This window comes from Coturnix japonica, chromosome 13 (assembly GCF_054131305.1).
Source record: "Coturnix japonica strain WE chromosome 13, WE-NBRP24, whole genome shotgun sequence".
NCBI classification, from domain to species: domain Eukaryota; kingdom Metazoa; phylum Chordata; class Aves; order Galliformes; family Phasianidae; genus Coturnix; species Coturnix japonica.
In genome coordinates, this window is record NC_140675.1 from 7726555 (window position 1) to 7744126 (window position 17572).

The 17572-nt window shown below is 37.8% G+C and overlaps 1 protein-coding gene across 2 annotated transcripts; it reads right to left on the reverse strand.

Moving 5' to 3' along the window:
* Positions 1-701: 701 nt before the first annotated feature.
* Positions 702-15422, reverse strand: RRN3 (RNA polymerase I transcription factor RRN3). 2 transcript variants are annotated; one of them, XM_015876429.3, is made up of 17 exons: positions 15167-15422; positions 14721-14777; positions 13524-13613; positions 13309-13438; positions 12782-12841; positions 11220-11283; positions 10645-10714; positions 9025-9123; positions 8570-8659; positions 7980-8115; positions 6972-7102; positions 5836-5966; positions 4941-5125; positions 4294-4402; positions 3695-3847; positions 3176-3263; positions 702-2119 (listed from the first exon to the last, which is right to left on the reverse strand). In XM_015876429.3, the coding sequence occupies exons 1-17, from the start codon at positions 15371-15373 to the stop codon at positions 1961-1963; spliced, it is 1959 nt and encodes a 652-aa protein (XP_015731915.1). In that variant the 5' UTR covers positions 15374-15422; the 3' UTR covers positions 702-1960. The 2 variants fall into 2 exon arrangements, with proteins under 2 accessions (XP_015731915.1, XP_015731916.1); XM_015876430.3 differs by lacking the exon at positions 13524-13613.
* Between the last annotated feature and the right edge of the window lie 2150 nt (positions 15423-17572).

A 17572-nucleotide genomic window follows, 5' to 3' on the forward strand; every position in this document is an offset into this window, starting at 1 on the left:
TCGTACCGCTCAGCAGCGCTGCTCCTCCATTGCGTCATTATTCAGGAACTCTAAGAAACCGCTTTGGAAATGACCGCCATCAGCTGATTTACACATAAACCATCCCAACTCTGTGAAGCCTTCGCCCAAAATAGTCCCAAGCAGGAGAGGGCAGCCTGAGCAAACGGGGATAATGCTCAACGTAGACTGAAGAAAATAAACCACACGCTCTATTTTGTGAAAATTAGACTGGAAAGGTAAAGCTACAGCAGATACTTTCTACAGAAGATGCTTCACAGGGGGCCTTCCCAAGTGAAGCAAAATCTCCACCTCTTTAAGTAGCACTTACAAAACAGTCTGTGCAGCAAAACGCCAGCATCTTCTAGCACTGCTGGCTGCAGCTCTACTAAGCCTAACAACAGAGGGATCATAGAAGAGCCATGGAAACATTAAGGAGCTCCTGCCTCTTTATTTTTTTAAACAAGTCCCTTTAGCAAATTGAAGTTGAACTGTCAGTACTGAGGGGCAGAGTTCAATGCCCGCACATTTTTCATGTTACACTGTGTCACTTTGCCTTCCCCTCTTCCCCCTCCCAGTTTTAACAAGACATGGAAGCTTGCTAAGCTAACCTTGCCAGGTTTTACAGAGCCTCACTTTAAGTGACTGACTGTTGCTGAAGACATAAAAGTGAAAGAGCAGAAAAAGACAGCATCCAGACAGCGTTTTCCTTGCCATGGTTGTGAGAAGAGTATTTATGTGCCGAGAGAAAGAGACAACTATTTCATATGGAAATTACCGTGTACAGGAACAACAGTAAAGACAATTAAAATTATAAACAAATGCTAAGTTCCAATTTATACTAACAGATTTTGCAGCATCATCCTGAAACTACTTTTTAGTCTGTCAGAACAATCATCCCAGCTTTGGAGTAGTTAGATTACAGAGAGATCTTCAGTTAAGTACAAAGTGTAGAACTGGCACTCTTTGCATCAGCCTTTATTGGCTCTGAATAAATACATTTATCTTGAAAACCCACAAGCTAAGACTAAAAAGGGCAGATGAACACACACATTAAATTTTCAAATATATGTTACAAACAAAATCTTTTTTTCCACTGCTTAGAATCAAAAAGAGAATACCATCATGAGAAAAACAAATATTGACAGAGAAACTCGTATGTCAGTGAAGAATGGTGTGCCTCTGGTGGCGCAGTGGTTAAAGACACCACTTTGCAACAACAGAGGCCCTGGGTTCGAATCCCCTGTGGTGCAACTGGTAGAAGTGCCGCTCTGCTACACAGAGGCTCGAATCCCGGGGGTTGGACTCGATGATCTCTAAGGTCCCTTCCAACCCACACAAAACTATGAAACTATGAAACAACACAATAATAGCAGATTCCTTTCTACAAGGGATGTAGAGTTTGTTTGTTTATATTTTCAACATTCAGATATAAACTACAAATCCTGAAAATAAATACCTTTTCAGAGTGCTTCTCAAGCACCTAAAATAAAACTATCTACAAATCATACTTTCAGCTACTCATTTTCAACACTTCCAACAATCACCACTTCGCGTATAAATCACAGCATGATTTGAAACCAACTGAAAAAAGGTCAGCAGAGAACAGTTTAAATACTGACAATGGATTTCTGGTCACACGAAAATCAATAAGAAGAAAGACCAGAAATTCACCCAATATATAAAACTTCATACAGAAACAAAACAAAAAACAAAAGTTTTTAAAAGGTCAAGAAAAACTATTAAAAAAACCCTCGTAAGTCATAAAAATCATTTCAATGTGAAATTTGTAAAATATCACCCTATTTATTCTCTAGACTTTTCTAGCAGCACATGAATTTATCATAAACTATCCATAGAAATCTGATCATGAAGCATTTGCCACTTCAGAGAGTGAGCTAAGGTCTCGTTGTGAGCAAAAAATGGCACGCAATTTTCAACCTTCCACTTCTAGTTCTCCAGGTCAGTGTGGATATTGCACATGACAGTCCAAAGGAGAGCCAGCACTGCTCAATGGGCTCCGGGTATTTGACTCATAAGAATTTGGAGTAATTTCAACCACGCCCTCATTTTGAGGGGTTTCTCCTTTCAAAAAGTCATCGTCTTCATCTTCAGAAGTACCCTGCATGAATTGAAAAGGATCAGTGAGAGCAAAAATACATTCCAGGTTTCTATTAAGATATGACAGAAATAACAACTGCTAAAACCAAAAAGGGCATTTTTAAAATAAATTCTGAAATTCACCAAATCTCCTATCAAAACTCTACAGTAAAATCAATAAACTCACCAGTTAACAAAAGGCACCTACAAATCCGCTGCACTGCATTTTTCCATGTTATCACAGAAAGGCAAGAAAACATGAGCCAGCAGTGTGCTCTTTGCAGCTCAGAAAGCAAATGGTATCCTGGGCTCCACCAGAAGTGGGGTGTCCAGCAGAGACAGGGAGGTAATTGCCCTTCTTTAATCTGCCCTCACGAGGCCCCATCTGCAGTACTGCATCCGGGTCTGGGGTCCCCAATACATGAAAGACAGGGAGCTGTTAGAGAGGTATTAAAGGAGGGCCACAGAAATGATCCAAGGGCTGGAGCACCTCCACTACAAAGACATGGATGCCCTGTCCCTGGCAGTGTTCAAAACCATGCTGGATAGGGCCCTGGGCAGCCTGCTCTAGTATTATATATAGAAGTTGATGGCCCTGCAAGGGGCAGGGGGTTGGAGCTTCACGATCCTTGAGGTCCCTTCCAACCCAAACCCAAACCATTCTACGATTCTAAGAAATACACAGTTGACCAAACAGTTGAAAAAGGATAGACGTCCCACAAGAAGGTAAACAGACTACATAAAAGCACTGGAAGAACTTGAGATGTACTACAACTGTCATGACAAGTTAGGATGGAAAGAGAATTAGATGTACACATATTGTAAACAACTGTCTACACAGTGAATGGATCCCAGTGACGAGACTGCATCCATGCAGATGCTCCTAACAGTTGTCCTGTGTGCCATACACACTCTTCTTCTTAGAGGGGTGAAGTAAGTTTGGATCAATTCCTAAAGTTTCCTAACTGATTTTAGTCACTGTTTCTCATGTTTGCTATGCTTAGTCACCAGCTAACTAACTAAGCAAATAAAAGCAGCTGACAGAGTGGCTACTAAACTACATTTTTAAACAGATTACCCTTTTAATTGGCTTCTTCAGATTCTCTAGATCTTCAGCACTCAGTTCTTCCCAAAACTGGTAAAATGGTTCAATGGACTTCTTTGATCTGAAAGCAGAATTAAAAGACAGTGCAAGTTATTCTATTCAGTAAAAACGGTATGGATTTATTTTAACTATACAATATAAAACACTTGGAATTATGACAGCCATCTTCAGGATTTCACAAACAACTCTGTCCTTATATAATCCCTAATTAATTCTGTGAAAGATTACTCTGCTTCGCTTATAAACATAAATTAAAATTGTTTGCCTAAGAAGTTCTGATACAATTAGGTCTTCTAATCCCTAGTTAGACATTTTCAACAACTACACTATTCTCCCAAATTCTTTTCCAAATTTTTAAAAGATAACCACAGGTTAAGATACACAACATCAGAAGTACTAAAGCTCAGGGAAGAAAATCAATTGTGTTTCTTACAGACTTTAGCTTATTATTTGCTACAAGACAAAAATGAACTCTTTATTTATCAACCATACCTTTTGAGCATGTAGGGATCAAAGGGGAAGAAACTATCAAGCGGGTTAGTACACATCTGCACGAGGTCACCCCCAGTGCCACTCCGAACAACTGGTATAAACTGCCGATTATTTCTCTCAATAATTGTATAGCAGAACACCAACTGATATTTCCTTTAGAAGATAATAAGGGAGAGATGAGCATTTCTAGCACAAAGATTGCAAGTGTTTCAGAAGGTATTCAATACAAAAGTTATTTTTTAACTAACATCATTTCTACCTTCCATTTTGGAACTGAAATTAGGTGTTTCCAAGACAGCCAGCAGGAGATGTACTTTAGAGTGTATTCCTCTGCACTCCTGCAAATTTTACTCCAATTAGAACCATGCTGGCATCAATACTTCAGCAGTGAAACAGTTTTATGGTCCTGTAGGATTTAACTGCAACTGAACCAGGAACAAACTGGTCCCACCTAGAACATGGGCAAAATTCTGTGTTCTCTTGGATAACAATCAACACTCTGTGTTATATATCTCAAGTTCTAAATAACTGTGCTGTTGTTATGCACGCACATCTATAAAATGGTATCTAGATGAAACTGAAGTCGACCAAAAAGGTACCTTGTAATGGCAGCAAACAAGTTTACAACAGAAGGTATACATATCTTCAGAGGGTTTAGCTGACACATGACAATCCGCTCAAAATTTAAACTCTGCAGATATGACAGACCTTCAAAATAAAAACAATTATCAATTAAGCCTATTATACACAGGTCATACATTACATAAGCTTAACTGAATTTTTAAGAATTTCCCATCTTACTACCACACACAAGATCACAGAAGCAAATCCAGCATATCTCTATTACAGTAGAGACCTAGCCTATAGCTTGTTGAGTAGAAAAGCTATTCCAATTTATGGCAGACTGCCACAGTTGAGAGACCCTTCCAAATGCACTACATTTACATGGGAACTGTAAAGGACAGAGACTTTATGGACTATTATCACACTAGAGCAACTCAGCTGGAATTCAAACGTGCTCAGCAAGCAACCGGGGCCAGAAATCTAAGCTAAGGAGTTACCTGCACTGCTTTCAACAATGAAGAAAAAAATATTTAGGTTGGTAGCCCAGGTGTGTAAGCTATCTTATTTCATTTAGAGTACAACATAAATCTGTCAAATACTTGACTGAATTAACCATTACAAAACAAATCCACAGTAAATCATGCAAATGAATCCCAACACCTTTCAGACTTGTTAGACTCACCTTTCCTTAAATTTCCATCCAAAAGTTGCTTATGACGGAAAATAAGTGTATAGAATGCTGCTTGACACACAGAATAAAATGGCCCATGGAGAGCTACATCACAATAAGCATTAGCCCCTGTATCCTGATTATCAATGTATTTATGCATCCAATTAACTAGGAGATCCAGGCATGCTTTTACTGTGCTTTAATAGAGAAAAATAACGTGTAAAAATAGATTATAAAGTGGCATAGAAAAGATGTTAAACAAGTATTCAAACAATTTTCTTAGTTAATGTTTTGTAACTGAGATATTACTAGAAAAAGTATATTGCATTATGAGCTTTCTCCTTTATATCAGCAGGAAATAAATCAACATAACAGTACCAAAAATTCCAGTGAAAGCACAAGATGCCAGAAGAGATGAATTCAAGAATGCACACTGCATGGGCATGTGCAACAAACAATATATATATATATATATTTATATTTTTTAATATATATATATAGTTTATATATTGTTTATATATATTATATATATAAATATATAAAAATATAAATATATATAAATAATATAAATTATATATATACCATATATATATAAGCACTGTCCAACATGTAATTACAACATCAAATTAAAGTTCACCATTAAAATCACTGAGTGCACACCTTTAACAGCATAAAAATATAGAATGTATGAATACAAAATAGAAAGATTCTCATCTATTTGCTGAAATATTTTCAGTATGCACAAAAATAGTTAAACACTTGACTTTCCCCGTCTCAGAATCCATATAAAATACTTTAAAAGAGCATTAAAAATACATATATTTCTGAATATCAGATATACTGAGTATCCATAACTCAGCCTAAAGTCAACAAAACCTATCCATGCTCTCATATCAAAAGAACTTACACAACTGGAATAAATTTAGCTCTTGCTAAGAAGCTGCCAATGTAACTCCCAGCAGTTTGCCTTATCACCGAAGGATTATTTGGATCCTGCAGTTTTTTCCAGAGATGGTCTAAAAATGCCTCAGCCAATCCCTGGAATACACAGAAAACATGAGTAGTTATAGTAATAACAATAGATTGCTAATATTCAGTTCCAACAACTTGCTTAGTCAAACCATAGAAGTCTATAAAAACATTAACAAGTTTAAACAGGAAGTAACTATTAACCACCCCTGGAGCAGTAGAGATAGGATCCAATGAAAACAGCAGTAAGTTGAACTTTGAGAAATACATAAAGCGGTTCTTTATCATAAATAGTCATATTCCAAGACTTGTTGGCATACAAAGTACACAAATACCAAAAAATTATATCACTAAATAAATTTAAAAAGTGATGAGATACCTTCCCCTTGAATTTGTCTATCCTGCAATGCTCCTGCAAAGGAACGTCGCTTTTGTTCAGGAAGTTACTGAACTATTGTTAGAGACCGAGACGCTATTCTGACAAAGCACTATAATATGCTTGCTATATTCAAGTATTCTTTACAATACATCTGCTATCCACTGTCAGAGGTAAAAGATAATGCTAAGTGGATCTTCAGCTAATCTTATGCCAAAAGTACAGGTGTTTTTCTTTCAGAATGGTAAAGAGAAAAAATTGTCTGTTGCCTAAGAGATGGAAAAATGGAGGGAACAATCAGTAAATACAAATTCCAAATTGAAGAGCTAAACACAGTTTTTGGATGCTGATCAAATTTGCAAGATTACTATGCCTCAGGTTTAAAAGTCCAACTGACTCGTGTAAAAGACTTCTATTACTACATTCCTTCACAATGGGCTGGTTTTGAGCTGCTTGCCATTTATGAACAGCATGGGGAAGGTTGAAAATATAACAAATATAATAATAATAAAATATAACAGGAGTTTGAAAAAAGGAGTAACAGAAAGCAAGGAGAAAAAGGATACTAATAAATCCTGATATACAAACTTCAGAGAAAACATACTGTAGACCTATAGGGAAAAAAAGCAACTCACTCTTGAAGAAAATATAAAGTATAGACTTAAAGACACTTCATTTTAACAACACTTTGTACTCACCAATTTTAAGCTACAGATGTAAAATATGAAATATTGTACATGACAAGAAGCATGGGTTGGTAAAATGAGCTTGTCAAAAACAGAAACAAGATCCCGATACAAATCTTTTGTCTTGTTGATATCAAGCTTGCCTACACAACAACAAACAGAAAACAAAAATGAGTCACGTCAGTTTCATTCCTGCCCTCATGTTGTGAAAAAGGCATTTTATCTTCCTGAATCAGGAAGAAACAAGCAAAGCTACTGTCAAGCTAACTTGTAAGCTTACAAAGCGCCTAAAATAAAATGCTTGTAGTGAGACCTTCCAGAACTTCAATTATTCCTCATATACTTCTTTTTACATTAGATTATATCTGTGAATGTAAGCATGTGCAATACTGACAGGCTGCAAACGTGCTTCTTCAGAAGAGGCAAAAGAAAATACTAAAAAATAAAATTGCCTCACTAATGTGATAAAACAATTTTCTAAACATTCTGTTTTAAATAAGTCTAATATTCAGCCCCTTAATAAATGCTAGTGTAAGATTTGTGTTCCTAATAGATACATAAATAAAATCAGGTTTTTCCTTTAATACAAGTCCTTTACCACTTCCAACTGAGTGAAAAGCCTGGTTCGTCTAATCTACTTCTTATGTTTACGATATTCAAAGGATCCACAATTCTAATACTTAAAACAGCAAAGCAAACAATAAAATACTGTGGTTAATTAGAAAGTTTTTCTGACCCCCCTAAGAAGTTTAATAGCACAGTGAAAAAAGAAAACTATTTATTCTTACTCCCAACACATTACACTTTGGGTACAGTGCCATATTTATGCAGTCAAAATGTCTCCAACTAAAGATCAGGCTGTTAATGACACCTTCAGCTTCAGTCAAAGCCCAGAAGGCACTAATAGCAGAACTCTACAACTAAAGGATGAAGACTCACTTTCTGCTGCTGCAATAGAGAATTCTTCGTATGTTTTTCCTATTTGTTAGAAAAACAAATTTATTGTTCCTGTATTCTTACCATCCACGTGGCAAACATCTTTAATATAGGCAAACAGGATGGTCATCAAAATATCCAGTCGCTCTGCAAGTGGATGGGCCATTCTCTCATTACTGGGAGAGACAACTTCGTTTTTTTTTCTTTCATCATCTTCCTCCTGGTAGGTAAGATAGTGCATATGAAGGGTGCGTAACCACTATGCCATAACTTAATTATAATTATATAGAGAAAAATGAAACAAAGTATCTATGTTCATGGTGAAGTTTTTGTTGCTGTTTTTTAAAGCAACACCAGTACAGCTCAGTCTAAGCAACATTTTTGTAAACTAAGTCAATTACAACTAATTCTTTAATAAGCTTTATATACAGCTGCCTGAGTTTTTTTCATAAGGAAACTGATCTACCATACATATTCTGGATATTTATATGATTAATTTTGGCATGGGGAGAATACATTAATCATTTGTCAGCTACTCAGGCTTGAAAATCTGTTTCATTTTTCCTGTTTACAGATCAGCTACAACAAAGCAATAATGTATTATTACAGTTAAGTTTCAGAGGATTTCAAAGGTGAAAATTCCACTAAAAAACTTAGCAAACAAAATAAACAACCATGTCAAAAAGTCCCTCCTCTGTAGACTTTTCCTCACTGTTATTGGCAGCTTCTTCAGCATCTTCAATATCTTGCTGGGGAGTACTAACCTACAAACAAGAAATTAAGTTTTATAAGACCATAACAGCAATATGAAACATTCCTGTTCAGTATCATAGAGTGGTTTGGGTTGGAAGGGAACTTTAATATCAACTAGTTCCAAGCCCCTTGCTATAGGCAGGGACACCTCCTCTAGACCAGCTTGCTAAAAGCCCCCTCCAGCTTCTCTCCCATCCCACAAGGAGGACAGTGGGTGCAAGCAAACTGCTGTGTGGTGCTTAGCCTGCCACGTTAAACCACAACAGCCCTATTCTGATGATCGTGAGTTCTACTGGAACATAATTTTTGTTAAGCTTAATACTGAAGAGTATTTTAACGTAATTCTTCTTTGAAAGACTATACAGAGCAAACTCACATCCAACTTTAGCAGCTTTTCAACAATAAGTTCCAGAATCTGAAGCCTCAGTGTTGGAAGGTACACTGTAACTCGTAGTAGGTTATGAACATAACATTCCTATAACACAAAATTAAGAGATATCTATAAGAATGTTAACTGAAAGTCTAGGATGTCAAGGATTTTTACAAAATATATTTCCTAACTTGTCATTTAAAGAGACAGATACAGGTGAAAAGTACCTTTTTCCAAGTATCTCCAGCAGAATAAGCATAAGTCATCAATTTCCATATGATTTTTTTTTTGCATAAACCTTCCCAAGAACATGAAAACAACAAGCATATTACTCAAAAATTCTAGAATCAGGTCTAGCAGCACTGTTTGAAGCGAGGCCAAGAGATCTTCATTTCTGGTTACTATAATAAACAGACAATTCTAAGTACCACAGCTAAACATCCTTAGAGTTTTTCTGATTACAATTCAAACAGATTAGAACCAACAAGTTCTGTAAGTGAACATGCACTCCCACACATATACAAACGCAAATGGCAAAAGTGCAACTTTATAGAGTAGAAGTGTCAAGCTAATACATACAAGCAGCTAAAAAGACACATTTAAGTGCACCACAGTCTCTTTGTAAGTATGTAATATAATGCAACCCTTAATTACACAAACACACACAATTTTTCAACAGGCTATATTGCTCAGCGCATATAACAGACAGCACCAGTTTAATGACAATCTATAAGCTGAAAATATTCAGCAACAATGCACGGTCAACATGTCAATTATGCTCCACTTGAGTCCCACCCTGAAAAAATTTCTCCACAATGCGCATCTCAGTGAAATACTTAAAATAAATAAATAGATAAATAAATCCCTTAACATCCTTTGAGCAACATCTACCTCATTTTGCAGATACAGATTTGATGCCCAAAGCTATTTGGATTTAAAAAAAAAAAAAAAAAAAAATCTAGCAAGAAGTGCCAAGTATTCAGTGCAGGGAGGGAAGAAGTAGTTCTTGAGAGGTTCAAAACAGCTCCATCTGACTTTAATGAGTAGAGCAAGCAAATGACAACATATCAAGTTGTAAAGAGTGAAAATAAAGACCATACAGGAACAGTAACTTTTCAAAGTCTCCAGCTTGCTTTCCACCACACAGGAGCATCGTAACAGACATGTAATAAAACTACACAATAACCTATCCTATGGATTTCATCTAAATCATCCATTGCTTTCTGTCTGCCTATCAAATTCCTTGTTCTTCCAAAGAATACTTTCTAATTTTTACACTGAGACAGGTATTCCACATTATCCTTACTACACAACTCTGAGACTTATTATCAAAGAAGGCCATCTTGTGCACTGATTAAGAAAACAATCACGTGGAAAAAGACATGCAATTATCTCATTAAACAGCTGCATAATGCTTATGTACAGGGAACTTAAGCATGTTTGGACAACCTTTCATGATACAGGCACACCTGGACATATGTTTCCATAGTTAAAAAATTACAAGAGTTTTAAACGACACATTCAAAAATCTGCATAAAATACCACCAAATCAATCATTATACTGTAGAGTGTTTTCCTATATTAAGAAGTGAGTGAACAAATAGATGTAATATTCACAGTTCTTACCAGAGTTCTTTCTGATTTATTAATGAAAGGAAATTTTTCCACAAGTATTGGCATAAGAAACTGCAGTGTTCTGCATTAAGGGGGAAAAAAAAAATACAGTTTGTTATCATGAGAACAAGCTCCAGCACTACAAAAACAGACTGGAATCAGTTTATTCTTACTTCACAGTAATGTTATTTTAAGATAACTGATTACATAACATTTGTTCTGTTACTGCAGAGACAACAGGCAGTAAACTTTTACTGTGGATTTGTTAAAAGCTACCTCAAGTCAGCTGCTATAAGCATGACTTTCCTTGTGTTTCCTATTGCTATTAACAGGATTGTCAGCTGCTGATGTCTATTGGCATTTTACGATTGGATATAACATCCTATCAGTTACTGGGCATTAGGAAGAGTCATTCAATTAAATTAAGTATTGCATTTCCAATATGGAGAAGAAAAAAATATATATATTTTTATATATATTTTTATATATATACCTTATATATATATATATATATGTTCTTGAGCTTTATATCCAAGCTTTATTGTCATAAGAAAAGAGCAGAAGAAACCAAGGAATTAAATACTTACGAAGGAACATATCTTGCGACAGTCTGCAATGCTCTGTGGCATGTATCAAAATTTTCAGAAAGGCCTAGAGAACGAAGAAGGTGCTATTATCCATTTGGTTGCAGAAAACTAACTCAGGAATCAATTAAAACAGTTCAAGTCAGTTAAACATTTTAAAGATCCCCAAGGAGACGGCATTCACTGGGTTTTGTTGTCAGGGTTTTTTTGGTTTTTTTTTTTTGCATTGTTTTTTGTTTTTAAGTTGGACTGCCCAACTACTAAAGTAACTATGAAAATTAACTCCAAGTACAATTCATGTTATGCTAACAAATTCTTAATTTGCCACCACCACCAAAGCCAGGTATTGTTGCCATACTACTTACGCTGAATGCCTAACTCGGAAACTGAAAATTTACACCCCCCAAAAAAAAAAAAATTTTAGAAAATATCATAGTATCATAGTCTCATGCGGGTTGGAAGGGACCTTAGAGATCATCGAGTCCAACCCCCGGGATTCGAGCCTCTGTGTAGCAGAGCAGCACTTCTACCTCTTGTGCCACAGGGGGGATTAGAACTCCGAGCCCCAGTGTTGCAAGGTGGCATTCCTACCACTGCACCACCGGGGCACACTATACATTAAAATCAAGTGAGAAACTAGATAAAAATAAAAAATTATGCCTTATTTAGCAAGAGTTAAAACAAGAACACAAATAATTAGGCTTCTTTAACAATAATGAGATGAGCCACCTGAATTCTGGGAAATGTTTTTAAACTGGAAGAGAGCAAGATTTGGACTAGCTATTATTAGGAAGAAATGCTTTACTGTAAGGGTGGAGAGACACTGGAACAGGTTGCCCAGAGAGACTGTGGGTGCCCCCTACCTGGAAGCATTCAAGGCCAAGCTGGATGGAGCTTTGAACAAGCTGGTCAAGAGGGAGGTGTCCCTGCCTACAGCAGGGAGGTTGAAATGAGATGATCTTAAAGGTCCCTCCCAACCCAAACCATTCTGTGATTCTATGATTTTTTTTTCCCCTTGAATCCAAACAGTGCCACAAGCAAACACCAGAGGAATAGGTATGTCAACCCAAGCTGAAATTCAATACAGCATTCAAGATACAAAGATGCAGATAGTTAATTATCCTGTAAGAATTCAATCTGTCTAATCAATAAACACATAGTTTTCATTATTTATATCAATTGTATTTGAGTTTACCACAAGCAGACAACAAAAAGCCTCAAGAATTTCCCAAACAGACCAGTTTTATTGAAGTAAGTAAAATGAAAACAGACAACTCCTCCCTATCCTTTGGCTTTGACACTATCTAGGACTAAGAATGCTCTCCTGAACATTCAGCTTGAATCTTAAAAATACTGCACCAGTAAATACCAGTATTTTGCAAGTAATGAGGATTAACTCATAACACCATTGATTCAAGTATAAAAAAATTCCTGACTTTGTAATTTAAGGATGTACAGCTACTAAAGTTTTATATCAACTCCTGCAAAGTAATTTAGCAAAAATAAACCAACATAGTAAAAGCATTACAAAAGCATTCGTAAGCCATATTTCCTTCCATACTCACTTTCTTCATCATCATCAGAATCTGAAATGTCCACATCATCCTCTCTGATGGTTATTCGAGCTACCAAAAATGAGATCATTATTGGAATACTGTGCAAATTTATGAGGCAACAATTCCAATGCTAAATGGAAGTGCACTGACAACAGTCTTCAGTGTGACTAAAACATCAAAATTATCCACAAGACTTTCTGAAATAACTGTTTCAATCAGAAAACCAGGAGGTTCTTAAGAACATCTCATACGATCACCATTAGAGACTCTTTTTTTCAGTTGTAACATTACACAGTTCTTCCCCCTCCCAAACATCTTAAATAAACAGCCTTTAGAGTTTTAGTTACCCATTAGAATAGATCTTCTGAAGTCTAGGTACATAAAATGGTTTGTACTGCAATCCAGTCATTAAAGTTAAAGTAATCAATAGAAAATATACAATTAGATTGTGATGTATAATTCTGCATACACAACTCATATACAAAATAATTATTTTGAAATAATTAAGAATATTAAGAGGGAAAAAAAAAACTTACAAGGAACAAACTGGGATACAATCATGCTCAAGCATGGCCTAAGATGGACAGTTTGTGCTGACACCAGATTGCCAAGAAAACCCAGATATTCTTCCACTACCTCTCGGCTTCTTCTCAACCATGGCAGCTTCTGAAAGTAAGTAAAGACCAAGGTGTCAAACAGATGTTTTGAGTACTAAACTCTTAACCTTTCCATATAATAAATCAGTATTTACCAGCAAAACGCTGACCAGTTGCTCGAAGTCCTTGGTCAGATATGTGACAGAAGTTCGAAATTCATGCAGCCAGTTAATGATCTGGGCATCCTTAATATAAGCAGGAATAATATACAGGAATAATATATGTATTTTAAAAAAAATAAAATAAAAAAATCACAAATCTATTTTAATAAAAATATGACCAAAAACAATAGAATTTTTTTGAGTAGCAAAACCCACAGAATCACAAGTCAAAGATTAAGACTGTAAATTAAAATTATTTTCATACAAGCACAGAAGAAATTTCTTGAACTAAACTTGCACCCTCACCAATGAAAATTCTTTAACGCAAGAATACACACACACAGGCCGACCAACAGCCTGCATGGGAAGTTTATGTAACAAGCTGAGCAAGGTATGCAAACCTCATTCACAAACAATGTATCTGTTTTACTTAGAATCTTACTTTCCTTTTGGTTTTGCTCTTAGTTTAAGCAGAGGAAAATTCAAGTATTCAAGTAAGAAATATCTGGAAGCAGAACCAATTATACGGAGAAATTTTTACACTAATTTTGCTTGCTCTCCCCACAAGATCTGCTAAAAAAACGTGTATTTTACAGAATACTCTATTTAGAAGGAAAAGAAAATCTAGATAACATTATGCTTCCTGCAGCACCCTTCTAACAACTGTGTGGTTTAACTAAAACACTACAAAAAGGAAAAAAGAAATAGAAAAACACAGTAGCTATCAATAGCTGTAAGGAACAGCCCTGAAATTACTACTTGTAACAACTAGATACATAAGAATCTTAATGCTCAATTAACTAAGTTCTTAGTGAGAGCTGAAAAAGGCAGTAATTCACAACATAAAGGTTCTGACAGTCAGCAGTTGTGGTTTTACCTACATTAAGGAATCTGTAGAGACAGGCACTACTGACCTAGTAAAATGGTGTCTGGAAGAAACATCTCACCAAAAAACAGTTTCTCACTCTAAAGCAAAGTCAGTAAGCATGAGACAACACTTATCAGGATTCTGCACATAAGATCTGCTCATAAACAGACAGTAGCTGCTTTTCATTACTTCTGACAGTTACTATGAAGTAAAAAGCAGTTATACGTTATCCGGCATTTAAAGCAAAGGATTTGCTTTTAAGCACCAAAACAACTTGTGCAGTGACATTTGGACAGCTGAGTGTCCCCATGCCATCACCTTACCTTTATGTCAGGATCTGACAGCTGATGCTTTAGCAGCTCAAAGTCAGTGGTTTCACCCTTCACGGGGAAGAAAAATAAATGATGCTTGTTACGCTTCTAGAAAGGAACTAAAAAACATACATCAAGAAATAAACAACAACAACAAAAAACACCACGTTTCACTGACATATCTCAACAACTGAAAAGCGTTTAATCACAACGCACAGAACGCGAGGGCAAAGCACGTGAGGCAGCGGCGGCAGAACGCGTCCGAGAGGCGGAGCAACCCCTGCAGACATTGGCGTCCCATCCGCTCCACACAAGCCCGGGCTTGTGAGGAGTTTCCGCTCGCACAGCAGAACCACCCGGCACCAGCCCAGAGCCTCGGACAGGGCAGGGCAGCTCAGCTCCAGCTCTCACCAGGACACGTCGCCCACGTGGGCCCCGGTCCCGCGCCGCACACTCACCCGTTCGTACTTGAGCAGAATGTCTGTCAGTGTGCCGCCGAACCGCACGGTCTTCTTGGGCGGGGAGCTGATGAACTCGTCCCCCGCGAGCATGGTCACGGCCCCGCGCATGAAGAAAAGCGGAGCCACCTCAGTCCCTGCACCCCCCCGCACTGCGCTACACCTCGTCCCGCGGGCGGCAGCACAGTCAGGCAGCGGCACAGCCATCACCACGCGCCACACCCGGCAGAAAAGAGCGCCAGGCCCCACCGGAAGCGGGGACCGCTCCTCCTCTCGCACCATAGAGAGGCGAGGCTGGAAAGGCAGGAACTGCCCCCGGCGGTGGCAGCGCAGGAGGACCGAGGCGGGCGCTATCCGCTATCCGCGCTCCCCTGCCGGGCGCTGCGCTGTAGAGCTTCCTCGGAAATCTTAACTCCAGATTTGACCTCAGCGCCACGCTGGAGTAGCCATTTTACTGAGAAAACGAACAAAACGCAATTGAATCCTCACGATCCTTGGGATGGAGTCTGCTGAAGGAGGGCTGAGTGCCGTCTGAACAGAAAAGCATGTGAACCTGGGAAGCAAGCTCCTGCCAGCACCGAGAGACAGTTAAACCTCATGGAAACTTCATTTTTGCTGTCGTTCTCCAAACGCTCCCAACAAAGCACCGCATCCACATTCCTGTCCCAGTGCAGTAATGGCTTCTCCTCCCCCACCACTGAGCACTGCATGAACAGATGCCGTCCAGTTCCTCAATGCACTCCAAGTGAATATATTTCAGGACATAACCATAATTAAGAAGGAATTTAAAAACATGAAAACGTTCAACAACTTTCACACAACAACTTAGAAAAGTACAAATGAAAACACATTTTCCTATATAATCCTTCAGTAATGTTCAGTGTGCTCCCAACCTTCATCAGTTCAGCCATATACTTCACAGTTCCCTGGCTCACACAGACCAGCTACAGCAACAAAAAGATCTCAGCCCTTCTCCAGCTGTAGCATCTGCTGATCCTCTGGGTTGGCCGCCTCTGTAACAAGTAGCTCCTCCACAACGATTTCCCCCCTGGAGAACCCATTAGTCCCATCAGAGATTGTTAGAAAATTCATTAGTAACTTTCATTTCATTTCTCCCTGTATAAGATGTTCCCATAATAAGCCACATTTACAGCACAGGTGTAAAGAGCCTAACAGCAAGTACTTAACCCTGCAATATGGTTATAAATTAGAGAGATATGTGGTCCTTTGGTAGTCACACAAGGAAGTATCCTTTTGAGCAAGCGTTAAAGCTTAGCCAGCTACAAAAGACTCATGTATAAGCAACACAAAGCTGAAACCCGGTTATAGGAGACCATGGTGTGCCCCGGTGGCGCAAGTGGTAGGAATGCTGCCTTGCAATACTGGAGGCCCTGGGTTCGAATCACCCCTGTGGCGCAAGTGGTAGAAGTGCCGCTCTGCTACACAGAGGCTCGAATCCCGGGGGTTGGACTCGATGATCTCTAAGGTCCCTTCCAACCCGCACGAGACTATGATACTATAGTTGTATTTGAAGGGTGCAGACTGTCCTTTAGGTCTAAAGGAATCAAGCTACAGACATAAAGCTGTGTTCATGCAACCACACACACTCCTACGTGTGTTCAAATTCTTTGCAGTCAACAACGTAAATGCTCCTTGCATGGACTTTGTGCTGCATTGAGCAGCTGACAAGGACACCAGGAAACTAAGATAGTACTAAACACCTGTTAATGATTAGCTACTAACAATTGAGTTGCCAGCTCCTATTTAGTATTAAGCTTCATTATGCAGAATGCAAACAATAGGCTGCATGACAAGTAACTATTTTATATATTAAAAAACAAAATAAAACAAAACCCACCAGCCCATACCATAGCTTATAACAGCTCTGCTCCACAGCAAGCACTTTTTACCTCCTTGTTTAGATACATCATTAGTAACACCATGGTACTCCTCCACGAAGAACACAGTCTTTATTTTTTGATGTGCCAGCTCCTATATTTAAAATTAAATTGTACATACTATTCATAATTGTAAACATTTGAACCTCATATAATTTGAGTGACATGTCAGCAGCCAAATGGCATTCTAACAACCATCCATCACAGTCACTAAGTATCTGATACTGGGTAGAAGATTCATTGTAATTTGCGGTAAACTTAAAGCTGTACTCAATTTACTTTGATAACTATAATTGCAACACTAAATTAGAGAAAACTGTCAGAGCTAGTATGCGAATGGCTGCACACAAGTTTTAGGTTAATTTATAGCTGCTACTCTACTCACCTCAGTTTAACAATTGAAGCTACAGGGAAGTCAGGAAAAATAACTTTTCAGAACATGAAAACATGTTGGTTTCTCTATAACATTTTCAGAGAAATGAAAAATTGTCTTGGAAATGACATTGAA